The following is a 16769-nucleotide window of genomic DNA, read 5'->3' as shown; positions in this document are numbered from 1 at the left end:
CAATAGAAAGCCAAATCCAGAGCTGTTGGCATAAAGTTATAAACAATGGTTGGCAATGACAAATATTTTTGCGTCTAGCTCAAATATTGATATTGGCAGACAATCCGCCTAGTTCATCTTCTGATCCCTGTTCATTTTCATTTGAGCCTGGTGTGTGCATCTTGTGTGTCGTGTGTGTATTTTGCTATTATGCAACATCTGCTTCCGGAGAGTTATAATCCCCTACCATGATGGGAGATGAGAGAGGGAAATGCCAGATGCGACTACTGTTAAATATATTATCCACCTGAGTTGGTATATGAACACATCTTGGAGTTGAAACAACACGACAATATTGCACAGGGGGTAAATGTCAAAGTTATTTTAAAATTTTTCCTGGACAATTGCTTTTTTTATGACTGATGACAACAAACGGCAGCATAGTGACTGAACTCTGACAGGAGCTGGTGGTTAACTTGGTTCTACAGTATACTGAGTATCCTGAAACATTTGATGGCCAGTGAGTAGAGCATACTGCAAACGGCTCACAGTATTCATCTAGCATATTGTTAGCAAAATCCATGTACACGGACAAAATGTTCAGGCCGCTAATAGAAAAAAGTGACACTTTCAACCACTAGAACTAAGAATTTCCTCAGAAATGGCTTATATTAGATGCCAAAGAAGTGAAATAAATTACACCTTCACATATGGTTTCGGTAACCGCAAAATAAAAGGAATGAGCATTTAAGAATGCATTCCTCATGTGAATATTGTAGAGGGTTAGCATCATGTAACTTTGATGTTGTTTCTACTTATTTGAAAGCTTGGTTTGTTTAAATTGATCACTGTCATGGGGGTAGAGCATGAAAATTAATATCCACCAAATACATGTTGTTTGTCAGCTCATTGTTTAGTCCTTGCTTTTGTTAACTATAAGGGCTTTTTCTTTTGTATGGAGCCGACAGTGTGAACATGGACTTGGATGTGCACGGAAAGACTAAGACAGTATAACAAATTTGCATGTGTCCTTTCCTGGCATATTAATCAAATTATAACAATTTTGGGGTGTTGTGTTCATGCTAGAGTGACAAATAAGAGTACAATTGGAGGGATTTTTTTTTTTTTCATTAAATGTCATGGAAAAAAAAAAAAGAAGAAAAAAAAAAAGAGTGCATTTCTGTGGAAGAAAAAGTGAATCCAAACTTTTGATCGATTTTGGATATATGTCCAGTTGTCCACCAATGTATATTCAAAAAAAGCATGAAATTGTCTGCGTGAACCCAAACAAACAGTTGCGTACTGTCTCTATCGGCCAATCAATGGTTAGTAGAGTATTGTTCTACCCTACAGAGGCAACTTCACCCAAGTAACAGAGGGTGCACAAAACACACAATGGTACAAGCAGCGTTGGGGAAGTTTAATTCTTCATGGACTTTAAGTTCAGTAGACACATTTAAAAATGAACTATGGTAGTTCAGTTCATAGCTAATAATTCAAAACAAAGAACTAATTAAACCTCTGTTGACCCTGAAAATATTAATAATGATCATTCCGAAAGAAACAATAGTGAGCTTGCGGAAGTCGCTGCTCGGGCCTTGTTAACTAGCTCAGTTTGTTTTTTCAAAATGTTACTGTGAGCTATTACCCTCAGAATATTACATCTCCCAATTGTTGCCACATATTCAGTCCACATTTGTAGATAGGTGCAGCTTTCAGCCATACAGTGTATTCTCAAAAACGAGGAAAACCTTGCAACTGGAGGTCTTTTTTAAATAGGAATATCAAAGCAAAAACAGGACTGTACTTCAATTAGATGCAAATGTTTTCTATTGTTGATGATCTGTTTTGGCTCTTCTTTAACATATTTTTATTTGTATTTATTTATTTATTTATTTTTAAGTCACTCAGAGTCCATCATACCTGAAAGGCTAGCCGGGTGCTTTAGTTCAATGTGTCATTTCATGTTTGCTTTTGTGTTAATGTGAGGAGTTGTTTTTGAAACCTGGCAAGCAAAGTTAACTAAAAAAAAAAAAAAATCCCACTGGAGTTTTCACTGACCTTTTAATAAAATTATTTTCCATAATAATATTAAGCTGCCATGTTAATGGTGGAGGCAGAGTCTGAAGTACTGCTGCTGCCATTCAACAGTAGTTTTCCTCCATTCTTCGCATTTTGATGACCAATGTGGTGTGTGACGGCGGTTGGTGGTTTTGCCAGATTTGGTGTTTTCCTACATAAATATTAAAGAGGAAGTGAAGTCGAAAATGTTTGTGTCAATAATATGTTCTAAACGCAACCCCTAGTCTAAACACGGTATATTGAATAATAATGTTTTCGTGCAATATGAATCAAGCAGAAAAATCCACCTGTTTTTTTTTATCCCAGGACAGCCATTCTGCCATTTAATGCCACTTGCGGTTGACTAAAAATGACTTGACAGTGCCAAATACTAGGTTCAGACCCAAAAGAAAACGTCACATGCTTTTTTCGTGAAGATGATTTTATCGAGGGGTTGCTCGAGTGGAGAAAAAAAAAAAAAAAAAAAAAAAAGAGGGGCTCCTCCTTCTCTTCCAACAGAAAAAAATGGTTGTTCAGTGTTTTGTTAGCTGCTAAATGCTATCTTGTTTGACAGTTCAACAGCTGTAAACAAGCAATCCACTCACCAGATATGCCACCTTCCTTGCTCCCATTCCCCAAATCTGTTCCTTAATGGCTTGGTACCCTTGAAAGCTGGCTATGTTGTATACCTCCAAGTCCCAAAGACCACCATGACACCATGATATTGTCCCATGTTGTTTTTATTTCACCACGTACGTACTTACGTAGTAAGTTCATTCTTGCCGATTGACTGTCAGTGCCTCCGCCAAACGTTTACATCAGCAAAGCACAGTGAAATAGGTGAACGGAGCAAAAAACCGCTTGAGACGCATCACCCGGCATGTAATCACGCGTGACCACGCTAACTAAATTGAAAATATATGAATATGCGGGGCCAGAAACGCAAACGTTCGATCTGACTGCAAGATATGGACTCGGGTAACAACTGTCATGGCTCACCTGTTTTCTGGGTTTGTGACGTTTGCAAGCTGAGACCTTAGGCACTGTGATGCACGGCAAGCACACGCGGAGAGGCGGGGTTTTACTGAACCGGGCATTTTACTTCTGCGTTAGAAAACTAACCAGCAAAACACCTGCTATTTCATAAAAAGAAAAAACATCGCCTTGGTGTCAAACTAAGGTAATATTGAATCATTACATGCCTATCGTTAACTGTTGGAAGGGCTTAAAATACTGTGGTGTAATCCCTTTAAACTGTGAGAGAGCGCTGTTCATAAACGCAAGAATGAGTGCACTCACAAGCAGGCAGAAATAAAGTACGTTCAGTTGAGGTTCACCCAAAATATAAACAACCTCATGAATAGACACTTCACTGAACTTGTTCATGCACAACGTTGGAGTGAGATGTTGTGGAACTGCTTAACTATTTGCTGAACCTAAGTTATGTGTACCGAACACAATACAAATAGTCTTGAACCTCTAAAGACAGCTATGATCACAATAGACTACAGTTTATTCAAATATGTGGTTGTGGATGACAGCATATTTCAAACATATCTGTCCAATCAGCAACAAACAGCACGACTACCAGCGTTGACATCATGGAAAGGGTTCAAGTTTTACAAGAAAGTGACTGTGTGTGTTAGACTTTCCAGAGCTGTTGCTGGGTTAAATATTTACATGAAAAATAGTGGTAAGGTACATGATGCAAATACACCAACAGTGTTCCATAACAACCACCAAACATTCTAACAGATGCTCTAGTGAGAAATCATGATATATTTTTAATGACGATTTCATTGGTGAAAAAAAACGTGTTCAAGGCTGACATTAGTTACTGTATTTTATACTCCAGGCATAATGACGACACATAGTGTCTTTCACGCACAAAAAAGGGTACTTGCCCTGACTAAGCATAAAATCTGAATTGGAACACAACTTGAGATTTCCGTTCAGTGAACATCAAGGATCAACACTTCACAACCAAGTAGGTTTATATATTTTTTGTCTTATTTGTTGATAAGCAACACAGAAGTGTACCGCTGACTGCTGAAGTGTGATGATGACCATTGGCCAACCACTGCTCCCACACCACCACTGTCTACAACTTCCATGAACATGCAGTCACCCATGCATGTCATCCAAGACTATTCATTTCAACGTGAGTTTTTAAATAGTGCTGCTGCAAAGTGGGGTTCAACTTCAAATATTGTTGCTGACATTTATCTTGTGCTATCCAATAATCCAAAACACAACTTTCTCATCTCAGAGAAAAGGTCACCCGGACTCCTACCTACATTTTTGGAGGTCTTTGCTAACCACAGCTGTGCATGTTATTAACATTTTTAACTTGTGATTTGGTCTGAAAAATAAATATCTCCGTGTCAAGTGCAATATCCATAAATTAAATATTTGAGTGCTTTCACACAATTATTTGATGCATAACAGAAAATAATTTATCAACTGAACACGGCGAATTAGGCCTATATTCCTTGTTACACTAACAGTATTGTGTTTTTGTTAGTTGAAGACTTTTTTGAGGACTTCTTGTACAATAATAATGAAAATATGAAACAAGTGTAAAAGTTAGGAAGAACACCACACAGCACTGCATCTGCCCCGATATAACTGAAGTCCATCAAATTAATGTTGCTCCGATAATGCCATTTATGATACTATTCGTTGAAAACATAAGCAGAGTAAATAAACAAACCTGCAAAGTCCGAAGCAAACTATCCAACCATGCTTCTTCTATTTGCTCTCACTAAGTATTCCTGTATGTGAGTGACGGGGAACCAGAAGCTCAGCTAGAGAGAGAGGATGAGGAAGAGCAAGAGAAAGAGAGCAAGAGAAAGAGAGCGAGAGAAAGAGAGAGAGCGAGAGAAAGAGAGCGAGAGAGAGAGGGTGTGGTTGAGAGAGAGGGTGAGACTCGGACAAAAATAGACTAGACCAGCATGTACTTCCTTGATACTGTGAGTGTAACACTTTCCCAATATACTGTACAGAAAACACAATCAACTTCAAATTCACAGAGTAAATTACCAAAAGTAATATTAGTGTGGCATGGTGCAATATTAAAAAGGATTTGATTTTTTTTCCAGAGCTCTTGAATGTGTCAAGAAATAGCCAGGCATATAAGGGGGATGGGGGAACTACATCCAACTGGAATTTCCAGTAATGGGAGTGAGGAATCTCATTTGCTGTTAAACACAGCAGTTAACTCTATCAGTGTTGAAACAAGCAGTCACACGAATGCTATTGATTGTACATTTTTCCCTTTGCAGTCCAACACTTGGAAAACTTGAAAACTAACCAGAATTTTCAGTGGAGGAAGCCTTAAAGGTTGCACTTTGCTAGCATCCAAAATTTTACTGGCACAATAACCACAGGTGACAAGGCTGGCGTTCCACATATCACCTTGAATCCTCATAAATATATTAGATCTTAACGTGCAATCCAAATGCATGTGACTTAAAATGTTTATGACTTTATTTAGAATCAACGTATTCAGTTAAAATGTAAAACAAAAAACAAAACAAAAACGCACACGTAGATAAGTTTAAGCAAATTGCAGATTTGGTTGCTGTCAAAGTTTTTCTAAACATGTACTTTGTATTGCTTTCAATGCTTTGCATTCAAACAAATGGGTAAACATCACCTTATTGTAATTTCCATTATTATTATGGTGTGATTTTACTGGTACAGCCCACTTGACATCAAAATGAGTTTGACGCCACCATCCAGGAAATAAATGTCAGCGTTTAAAACACTTGTGAAGAGAACACTGAACCAATGACGCCACCTGCCGTCAACATACGTCATTACACTTGTAGCCTATCTGGCTCTTACCTTCTTGTGAAGAGTTTTAGTCCTGTGAATGATTTGGAGCAGCCGAAAAGCATCTCCTTCTCGTCCTCCATACAGTTTGGAGGCAGGCTGGGAGTGGAAGGGGGAAGAGGAGAGCAGGAGCGTAGTGAAGAAGTAGATGAACTGGAACTAAATCCCCCATCTCGATCATCTTTTCTAAGGAATTCCTCTCCATCACCTCCTTTTTCCTTCCAAGAACAATCGTGGTGGTTCATCCCTGTAACTAACACCTGATCGGTGTTGATATCCATGAGTCTTCTGCTCAAAGGTTTAGGCCTGCCTCATTTTGACAGGAGCTTGTGGAATGTTCCAAGCATACCGTACCAAAAGAATTATAGAACAGTATACAAACTCTAAATGTCTTCAGTGTCACACAGCATACAACTTAAATGTCTGACAGCTGACAGCTCAATGACTACTTCAAAATGTAATCATACACAACCTGCTCACAAATATCCTGGTACAGCATAAACATATTCGCCTAATGTAAACGTGAAGATAAATATCACAATGTTACAGTTCAGGGGAAACAAAAAGACTTCAAATATGGCTCCCCCACAAAGGCTACAAAGTCAATAATCCACAAGCCAAAGGTCTTTAAAGAAGGCAGTAAGGCACACAAGGTGTGTGTGTGTGTGTGGGTGTGTGTGTGTGTGTGTGTGTGTGTGTGAATGTATGTAGAGATTAGTGGTGACTTAATCCTTGCTCGTATTCCTCTCCAACTCAGTAGTTTTTACAGTGTTTCACTCTCGTGTCACTTCATATCTCACTTCTCTCCGTCCTCCAGTTTTTCTCAGAGGCTTCTTCGTCCTCCATTTCATTTCTCTCCTAGAAGTTGACATTTATCTCCTTCCGTCTTTATCGTCATCGCCGATGTTTATTTAATCAGTAGACTCCATTTTCGTAAACGTTGACAAGCACGAGTAAGCATGCATTGCTTGCCACTTGCCACGCTCACAGAAGCGCAAGCACACACAGAAACTTTCACGCAACCAGCCAGCCGTGATTCTCTCATCCCCGTCCGGTGGCTCAAAACCCGGAAGTGACTAATAACAACAATCCCGCGATCAGGTCCTCACTGTTAGTTGCCCTGTCACATGCCTGAAGAAAATATTTCCAACACCCTCTCCTCGCCATACCCACCCCATTTTTTTTTATAAATACTATAGCACATACGAAAAAAAAGACAGAAATTTAAACTACTGAGCCCTAGATGTAACATGGGGAAATATACAACTTATGTAACATTCTTTCTACCTTTACCCGTGGTACAAATAGCCCAAGTGAACATTTTACAAGTAAATAACACCACCCTAGTTAAGTGCAATAGTGTATATCTCAACACTGTAGAGAAGTGCATCGAAATGTGTATAAGAGCACTACTGATTGCCCTGATCCGTACTATCCCACATTATTGTGTATCAATTTTATTTAGGCCTATCGTTATTTTTACATGTGGTGACTGGGGAGTTATAAAGTGCAAATACTACTTTGCTGTACTTAAGTAATCATTCTGGTACTGTATTTGATTGTTTATTTTTCTGATGACTGGCATGATTCTTTATTATTATTATTATTATTATTATTATTATTATTATTATTATTATTATTATTATTATTATTATTATTATTATTATTATTATTATTACTTGACATTATCAGCTCATTTAGCATGTTAGATAATAAAACACAGAACACGTTTGTGCCAATTTATCAAAATAAATGGCAAAATAGTAAACATTACAGTAGACACAGGTCAAATGTGGCCCAAACAGTATGTGAAGGTTAATGTGTAATACTTTCTCCACATAATGGTAATTGGAGGCTCTGAATTATCCATAGATGTAAAGTAAAGGCCAAAAGTTTGGACACACACACATCTCATCCAATGTGTTTGTTTTATTCTCATTACTACATTTACATTGTAGATTCTCACTGAAGGCATCAAAACTGAGAATGAACACATGTGGAGTTATGTACTTAAAAAAAAGTGAAATTAAAAAAACTGAAAACATTTTCTTCAAAATAGCCACCCTTTGCTCTGATTACTGCTTTGCACACTCTTGCCATTCTCACCTCTGGGAACTCCTTCAATATTGTTGGAAAACCTTTTCAGGTGACTACTTATGAAGCTCATCCAGGGAATGCCAAGAGTTTGCAAAAAAAAAAAAAAAAAAAAAACATCAGACCAAAGAGTGACTATTTTGAAGAAATTAGAATAGAAAACGTGTTTTCAATGATTTCACCTTTTTTTTTTAGTACATAACTCTACATGTGTCCATTCATAGTTCTGAATGATGCCTTCAGTGAGAATCTACAATGTAAACAGTCATGAAAATAAAGAAAATGCACTGCATGAGAAGGTGTCAAAACTTTTGGCCTGTACTGTATGTCAGTGTGACAGCTCCTTTGTTTGTATATGTCCTGAGACTGGCTGACGACCAGTTTAGAGTGTACAGTACACCATCTTTCACCCAGCCACTGGGTTAGGCTCCAGCTCACCTGTGACCACATTGTGGATAAAAGCTACAGAAAACAGATTGAGGTAAATGAAAACACATTAACTTTACAAATCATAACACCATTACTAATGAACCATTACTGTCTCTCACCTTTTCTTAAAGTTGGCGGTATTAGTTTGGTATGAGAGTGATTTCACTTGTTTAGATGTAATCAGAGCTCTGGATGTAATGGCTCAACAGTGCCCCCTTTTTGCATGCGGTGCGTAGGGCTGCAAGTTCAACTGTGTCGTTGCCGAGGTGGGTTGGGAGCGCTGTACACAAACAACGAGTCAACAAAATTAACGTCTCCTGCCCCGAATTATACAACACAACGTAGAGACCAGGAGATGTGAGCTCCTAACCAACTAAGATGCGGTTACAGTTGCAATTTACCCAAAAATATCTTTACAATAGCCTTTTTATTTGAACATTTATAACAAAAACATTATAATTAGCAGATTAATATCTTAGCTGTTCAAAATGGGTACTCCTGAAAGCCTCTGGCCAATAGTTTTCAGATTGGATTCGGGTTTGAATTTCCTGCACTTTTTCTTCAGATGGTACGTCATCTCCACATTGTGTATGAGAGAAAGGAGTAAGCATTTCAATTTTTGGCCACACGAAGCAGTAGCAATTCGAAATTCAATTTTCTGCATTGAGCTGCTTTAAGCTACTAGTACTAACTATACGCCGAAAATTTAATTTTGTATCACTACTGTCACCTGTTGAGGAACAATGAAGCTGCACACATACTTCTTCATATACACAATGCGTATTTGACGTCACATCTCCAGACAGTGAGCAGGAAATTCGAACCCGAATCCATTCTGAAAACTATTGGCCAGAAGTACCGATTCTGAGCTACAGTGATAATTTACTGATTAGAAGATGTTTCAGTCATAAATGGTCAAATAAAAAGGCTACTAGAAATATTTTGGGGCCCAATTGTTACAGAGAGCAGCTTTAAAATGAAACACAATAACTTAATGCTCAACCAAAATCTCAGCCCAAACATTTGTACAATCATTGGGATTGACAAAAATACCTCTATTGTGCCTAAATGTCATTGTGGAATAATTTGACAAGATTTGTCTGTTTTGCCCTGAGCCAAACCTCTCAATCATGACTAATTGATGTATTCTGTAAAGCTTGAAAAAGATGGCCATGCAGTACAGTATGTTATGCTAAAACTCCACCCCTAATGTACACATCAGCACATGCACACGCACGTGCACGCACGCACTAACGCACACACACACACCTGCTCACTTTCTGTTTCATCCATCGCCCACTCTGCATTTCCATGACAAATAAAAAGCCACTCAGAACTCTGACACAATTTTCCAAGAGATCCTTTCAACACCCACCGCTGACCCATTTTCTCGGTTTCTCTCCAGTTAAAGGACTATAACTGAATTTGTCATCGGTAACCCTGAACATGATCCCCTAGCATTTTGCAACCACGTAGCTCTCCTGTCTTCTTTTTTTTTTTTGGGGGGGGGGGGGGGGGGAATTGAAATATGAATGAATGAATCTGAATTTATCAACATACACACAAAGAAAGTGTGTCCACAACACCATATCTGGTTTATGTAATGTAGTTTATGATACAAACTTTCAAAATTGCATATGAACAAAATAAGTTGAGTATTAAGTACAATGTATGCATAAATAATATTTGCACTAAAAATATATGTATTTTACAATGACTAATATCTTGTCAACCAGTCCCATAAAAGTGTATTATTTGTAGTCAATGTTTAATTTATGCATCAGTTTTGTGTTTATTGAGTGGAACTGGTTGACCAAAAGAAATAAGTAAAAGGAAGGCTGGTCAAACTATTTTATAGACTAGTGCTTACTCTATATTGTCATGACTCATCATGACTATGACAGAACCTCTATTCTACTTATCATCAACGGCAACCACCACACAACACAGTATCACAAACCTTTTTGAGGCAAAAGAGAATGGATCCATGGTTGGATGGAAGTGCTTAACACTACTTTATTTTACATTTTGATTACATTTGAGATTGGCTGGCAACCAGTTCAGGGTGTACCCCACCTCCTGCCCAAGACCAGCTGGGATAGGCTCCAGCACCCCCGCGACCCTTGAGAGGAGCAAGCGGTTAAGAAAATGGATGGATGGATGGATGGATGGATGGATGGATGGATGGATGGATGGATGGATGGATGGATGGATTACATTTGAGCTGTAATGCAGTTCATCCTCTCTATACCGTGCAGCTCTATTGATTGACCTTCTTTTTGTAGCCCATCCGATCTGATCAACAAACTGGTCTTAGCTGGCTGCTAACTGTCACATGATGCATGCACCTCCTAACATAATTAATTCATCAGGCAACGGCGACGTAATTAGAGAACAAAAAAATATTGTGACTGTCGTTCTAATAATTTCAGAGATTTGGGCATATAGAGTGGACAAGCTGATTAATCCAGGTGTGCCTGATCTCAGTAAGTACGAAGACACTGGCCAGACACACCTGGATTAATCAGTTTGTCCACTCATGAAAACAACACGCAATGACGGATGGTGTCTTGTCGAGCTCAGACTTGTAGTGTGACAATACGTTCGGTCCACGACACAGGGAGAATTTATCGGGTAATCTGACAGTGCGACTGTCGTGAAAGACCAAAAAAATAAATAAAAATCGCGTAGTTTGAGCTCGGTATAATGCCGAGGTCAGACTACGCGATTTTTTTTCTTACACGACAGTTGCGCTATCACATTACCCGATAAATTCGCTCCGTGTCGTGGACGGGGCGTGTAGTCACACTACAAGTCTGAACGCAACAAGACACCAGCCGATCAACTTGCCAAGAGACACACGTCGGCACTGTTTGTCGGGGAGGTGGGAGGAAAAAAAAAAAAAGAGGCATGGACAGGAAGTGTTTGCGTGAATGGAACACGCATGGGACAAGTGTGATGTGGGCGCATTGCTTGCGCTCCCTGCTCCTCAGTAGTGTTTAAAATATGATTTAGCCAACACTGTATTTTAATTTATTTAGGCCTACATGCGCCGGGGTAATATAGCCGATTTTGTTAATTTGCGGGATGACATCTTGTTTTGTTATTTTATCAAACACTGAAATATTATATTGTTTGAGTAATTTTTATACTGGTTAATTTATTCATATTTGACTTGTTTTAGTACGGTGCATTGGATAGTACGCCGAAAAACAAACAAACAAAAAAAAAACTTTCAAGTGAGAGCGGGTGACAAGGCGGCCAGGCCTGGCCCAACATATGAAAATGTGATCGATCCTCACTAAATATGTGCCCATCCCTACTTATATGCCCAAATCTCTGAAATTATTAGAACAACAGTCACAATATATATTTTTTTGTCCTCTATTCATGTCGCCGTTGCCTGACGATGGGTTGCGTGATGCGTGCGCGCTCCATGCAGCTGCAGCGCTGCAGCGGGGCACTTTTTATTTTATTTTTTCCAGGTTGCACCTGTTTGGCCCCATCCCATGAGATATCCAGCTATAAAGCTATAAAGTGCTGTTAGTGTGTGATTAACGTTTCGCTCCCTCTCGCTATTGGTCAATGCTGCGGAACCAAACGGACGACGACGTAGGTATGTCATATTGTGCGTCAAGACGAGCAAAAATTCTAACATGCTAGACTTTCGTCGTGATGGTCGTGAACCGTCCCGGACAACAGGCGACCAGTCGTTGAACGTGTCACACTACACGGGCGACGCGTCAAGACAACCCCAAATCGTTTACGACATGCCCCGTTTGTCCGCGACACCTCGGTCGGGCTAAAATCGGGCTGTTTTCGTGTAGTCTGACCAAGGCATAAATCCATATATAGTAGCCGCCTGGAAAAAAAAAACTTCAACACTTCAATTTTAATAATTATAATTCTCAAACCAAAATAGTGTTATACTTTTGATACTATCAAATACATAAATCCATAATTCAGTATAAATCTGCACATCAAGGCTACATGACAACAAGTAAACCTGTATTGAATGTTCTAAGTTGTGTGAGTGATCTAGATGTAAATTTCGGCAAGTAAAAGCTGAACTGTTGACGTCTTGCCTCCTATTTCTCATTGCATAGCAAACCCAAATATTTTCAGTCTATAGCAAAAACAGGAATTGGCGTGTACTGACATGCATAGTACTTTTCGCGTAGTTTCAGTACTGCATAAGAGAATTAAAAATGAAGTGGTCACGAGGCAAAAGAGGAGACCAGACTGAGTTGTCACTACTTTTTTTCTCTCTATTTTGTTGTTCTCCATCCTTCTGGTACATGATGTGGTGCTATGTTATACAACTTTCTGGCTCGAGGCAAGTAGTGCATTGTTCCTCCCCTCCCACTCCCTCAGCTGCTTGACAAATCAACGCTTGTCAATATTCATCACAAGTTTGATCTCCCCCGAGGGAGCAACAGAAACCTCTGAGCTCCAATGCCATTCATCAGAGTTTAAACAATTAAAGAGCTTCAATAAATAAAAACCATTAAATTACAAATGAAGGTGAACTTATTTTAGAAGAGATACAATTAATAAACTATGTTAAAAAAAAAAAATAAAAAAAAAAAAGATCTCCAGCAATATGGCTAATTATGTTTTATAGCATTCATAATAAATACGTCTTCTTGGATATTGTGCAATAATGTTTATATTTTGTACAATCAACGTTATGATTATTAACAAATGTCCTACACACTGTTACATTTTCATCCACATTTATTCTTCTCAATATTATTCGCACATGCATATTCATCATTTCAATGTCTTTAACTTCTCTCAGGGGTTAATGTGCAATGGAACTGTTACACTGTTACAGATACAAATTATGTAAATAACAAATGATTCATACACTGAACATTTTGGGTGTATTATAATCAGCTATATTTCACTGTCAATAATATTATATTTCCCATTTTGCACTAATTCATCATTCCATCCATCCATCCATCCATCCATCCATCTATCATCCAGCTTTATCTTTACTACCACTTTATCACCGCATTGATTTCATTAGATTGTGATATTGGTCACAATGTTTTGTCTGGTCCTGCTTCAGCAATTGATCAGTTCCGTTTGGTACAAAACTGTCAAATAAAAAATAAAGGTGTCCAGTAGGCAACACGTTCATTTACTGAATGATTTTGTTTTGGTTCAGGTTCAGTACAGTTGATTTATTTTGGACTTGATTGGCCACGGAGAAGTCGATTAGAAGTGATTGGAGATGCACCACGATGAAGGTACTTATACTCTAATTGGCTGATTGTTGCACTGATGATATAAACATTTTGGGTTTCGGGGAGAGGATTCCACTTTGTCATTCAAGAGTCATACAGGAGATAGACATATAAATTGTCTTGTATATGAAATGTTCTATACAAACACCTTACTTTATGATTGTCTGTTACTTTGGATTTTTTAAAACTTTATTTATTGTAAGTTTTCATCATTACAAGTTTGCATGTTTTGCAAGTTTTACATGTTATGGTAATTAAATATTTTTTTCAGAGCACACGACTTTGCCTCCCTGCTCCCCTCCACTTCGATCTTCAACGCAGCCAAACGATAGCAGCAAAATCCCCACCGAAAGATGTGAACTGAGATTTGAACCCCACACCTCATAATTGTGAGTCAGATGTGCCAAATCCTCCGCGCTGCTTCATGTTCACCTCGTCTGTTTCACTTGCAGCTGTGCATCCTTCAAAGTCCTGATCTAATTATACAGAATAAATGCATTAAATCCAGGAAGGCGGCGCTTAATGTCTGGTTCTTGTCGATGTTTATTATCTCTAATAAAACAACACATAGCAGGCGCTGCCCTTTTGAAACGAGGATGAATGCACAAAGAAGAAAACACGACGTGATATATAATACCACAGTCCACAAAGATGCCAGAAAAGAATAATGAGGGGTGGTAAATATCACAGGAGGGCTGGATTTCAAAGCAATTGAAAAAAACTGCACAACAACATGCACGAATATTATTTCAAAGTCCCTGCATGCTGACGTTTCTATTTTGAGATCTCTAATTTCGCAACGGATATATTACGAATAAAACCTCACCGGAGAGAGATTAAACTGCAGATGCCAAAAAAAAAAAAAAAAAAAAAACCTGACACTTACGTAACTCAGTCGTGTCAGTATTAACAGCAGGCAGCTGGCCAACCATGACCCCGTTCCCTCCCCGCACCACCTCTCTTTCACACATATCCTGTTCTAACATCGGGATGAGCGTAAAGATCCGTGCTTATGGGGCCACTGCACCACCAGAGAGGGGGAGGGGGTACAATTCACTTTTGAACACCTCATGGTGGACATGCCCCACACATTGCATAATATGAATCTATATATCTGCACGATTCAGACACGCTCTCGCCAAGTGTCTTGTGTCATTCCACTTCACACGTGTGACCTGCTTCCTCATTAAGCTTGTATCTCACTGACTATGTTTACATGCCATCAGTAACCTTTCAAAACTCGATCAAACTTTTTTTTCCCCTTCACTATAACAATATAAGGTACGAAATAAACACTAATCGCTGGTTAATAAACAGTAATCGGTGTGTGTGTGTGTGTGTGGGGGGGGTGCTTTTGTAATACACTTGAATGCAAAATGAAATGAATATGATCAGTTTATTAATCGAGTCTAAAAAATATTCTATAGTGACAGCACTAATCTAATCACACGTACACGTGTACGTCTGGTGCGCAACCCAGCAGAAACACTCAAGCAGAGGTAAACGAACATGACGTCGTAGCAAAGAAGCACACTTTTGGAGCGAAGAGGAAAACGACTACTTTATTTGTGAGGTGAGGGACATGATGTATTTTAATGACCGTAGAAGGTTAGAAGGGAAAATAACATCTATTTGCATAATGACACTGTCGATTGGGATATTCCAATTGATCACAATGGCCATGTATACGGGAATAACTCTGCTGCTCACATACGTTAACGAGTTAGCCTAAACGTTTCAGAAACCAGAATTTTGACTTGAACCCGAATATTGACTGCATGTGAACGTAGTCACTGAGCGGAAAAGGTTTGCAAGATTTTACGCACATAGTAAATTTTCATCAGGGTTCATTTAAGGTTGTCAAGGGTAAAAAAAAAATTGCAAAGATGTTCCTAAACAGTTTTTACTCGTGGCAAACAGAACAGTCCAAAAAGGACTGGAGCGTTGTAAAAATGGAGATCTGCTCAAGATAAATCTTGCTTTGGAAAATAATTATTGCCATTAGGGGAACACCCATCTGCTTTATTTACTGATGCTTCCTTGTTTGTCAGTCAGGGTGTTTATTTGATGTGCTACAATTGTGTTCACGTCACAGTTTATGGAGACAAATAACTCAAGAGTAGTCGGCTTTCCTCACACACAAATATTTTGGTAAAAAAAAAATATATATATATATATATATATCATTCAATGTTCACATCATTGTGTCACTGTTGTGAGCATATAAAAAACACTTCAAGGTTGCAAACGCTTTGGCACATCTATGCAAATGATTATGTACAATTATCAGCTGTCACACAATCAAATGCTTACATCATATCGATCAAAATGTATTACAGTGGTCTCTGTTGAATTGTCTCAGCCCCCACAATATGTTGGCAAAATTTCATCACACAACAATACATGCAGAATGGCAGAACAAGTTATCACATCATGCATATTTCGATACATTTCAATTAGACTTTCTTCCCCCCGGATGACTCTTGACTTTATGTAACAAAGGTTTTGGATCAACCAATAAATAACCAGACAGTTTCCTCAAAAAGCTCATCACAAGAGAAGATATTCATCGTGACTTGAATGAGAATTTGCGGCCCAAATGTCAGAAACGTCACTAAGTGTGAGAAGAATTTTTCCTAAGGAGAATGTACTATGTTCACATTTCTCCTTTTTTTTTCTTTGTGCTTTGCAGTACTGTCTTTTGGTTTCTATATCGCAATGAGGTCCGTCAGCGCATCAATGTGGATCTTTGGTTTGATCTCTCGCAACCAATCTTCCAATCCACATACATTACCGTTTATCTTACAATTTCAAATAATAGTCATCTAAACTTTAGCCTACGTTTACATCAGAACATCTTTCCAGACGACACTCTTATATTGACAAGATGGCTAAGCAATTCAACTTTCTTATCCTGACACAAGACCTGTCACTGTCATTCTGATGTTCTATGACGCAGATATTTACTTTTGAAAGAGGAACTCAAGATTTTGAGAAAGAGACAGGCGTCGGATATGCGGAGGATCCCTGAAGTTTTGCTATTTGTACAATTTGGTTTGATAAATGCTCTTACTGTTTGGCAAATGCCCTCTTTTTTAGTGGGATTTACTCTAA

At 38.6% G+C, this 16769-nt stretch overlaps 1 protein-coding gene and 1 long non-coding RNA gene across 8 annotated transcripts in view; one reads left to right on the top strand and one right to left on the bottom strand.

The window, feature by feature from the left end:
- Positions 1–16769, bottom strand: part of LOC144014513 (diacylglycerol kinase zeta-like) — an 84387-nt gene that overhangs the window by 65803 nt on the left and 1815 nt on the right. For 2 of the 7 annotated variants that reach the window (XM_077514467.1, XM_077514470.1), the window contains exons 1-2: positions 5890–6010; positions 4754–4847 (exon numbers count right to left, since the gene is read on the bottom strand). The exons of 2 other annotated variants lie outside the window; for them this stretch is intronic. Coding sequence is in view for 1 of the 5 variants with exons in the window: in XM_077514471.1 (XP_077370597.1) it covers positions 5890–6158 (269 nt within the window). In the remaining 4 variants the exon portion in view is untranslated. Of the gene's footprint in view, positions 1–4753; positions 4848–5889; positions 6958–16769 lie in introns of those variants that run through there. 3 more of the 7 variants (XM_077514471.1, XM_077514468.1, XM_077514474.1) reach the window with 3 other exon arrangements.
- On the top strand, positions 8368–14028 carry LOC144013229 (uncharacterized). Its single transcript, XR_013282192.1, has 3 exons — positions 8368–8452; positions 13577–13658; positions 13927–14028. It is a non-coding gene; the product is annotated as an uncharacterized LOC144013229 (long non-coding RNA).

Source organism: Festucalex cinctus, chromosome 2, assembly GCF_051991245.1.
Source record: "Festucalex cinctus isolate MCC-2025b chromosome 2, RoL_Fcin_1.0, whole genome shotgun sequence".
In the NCBI taxonomy this organism is placed as follows: Eukaryota; Metazoa; Chordata; class Actinopteri; order Syngnathiformes; family Syngnathidae; genus Festucalex; species Festucalex cinctus.
This window is presented reverse-complemented; position numbering and strand designations above follow the sequence as displayed.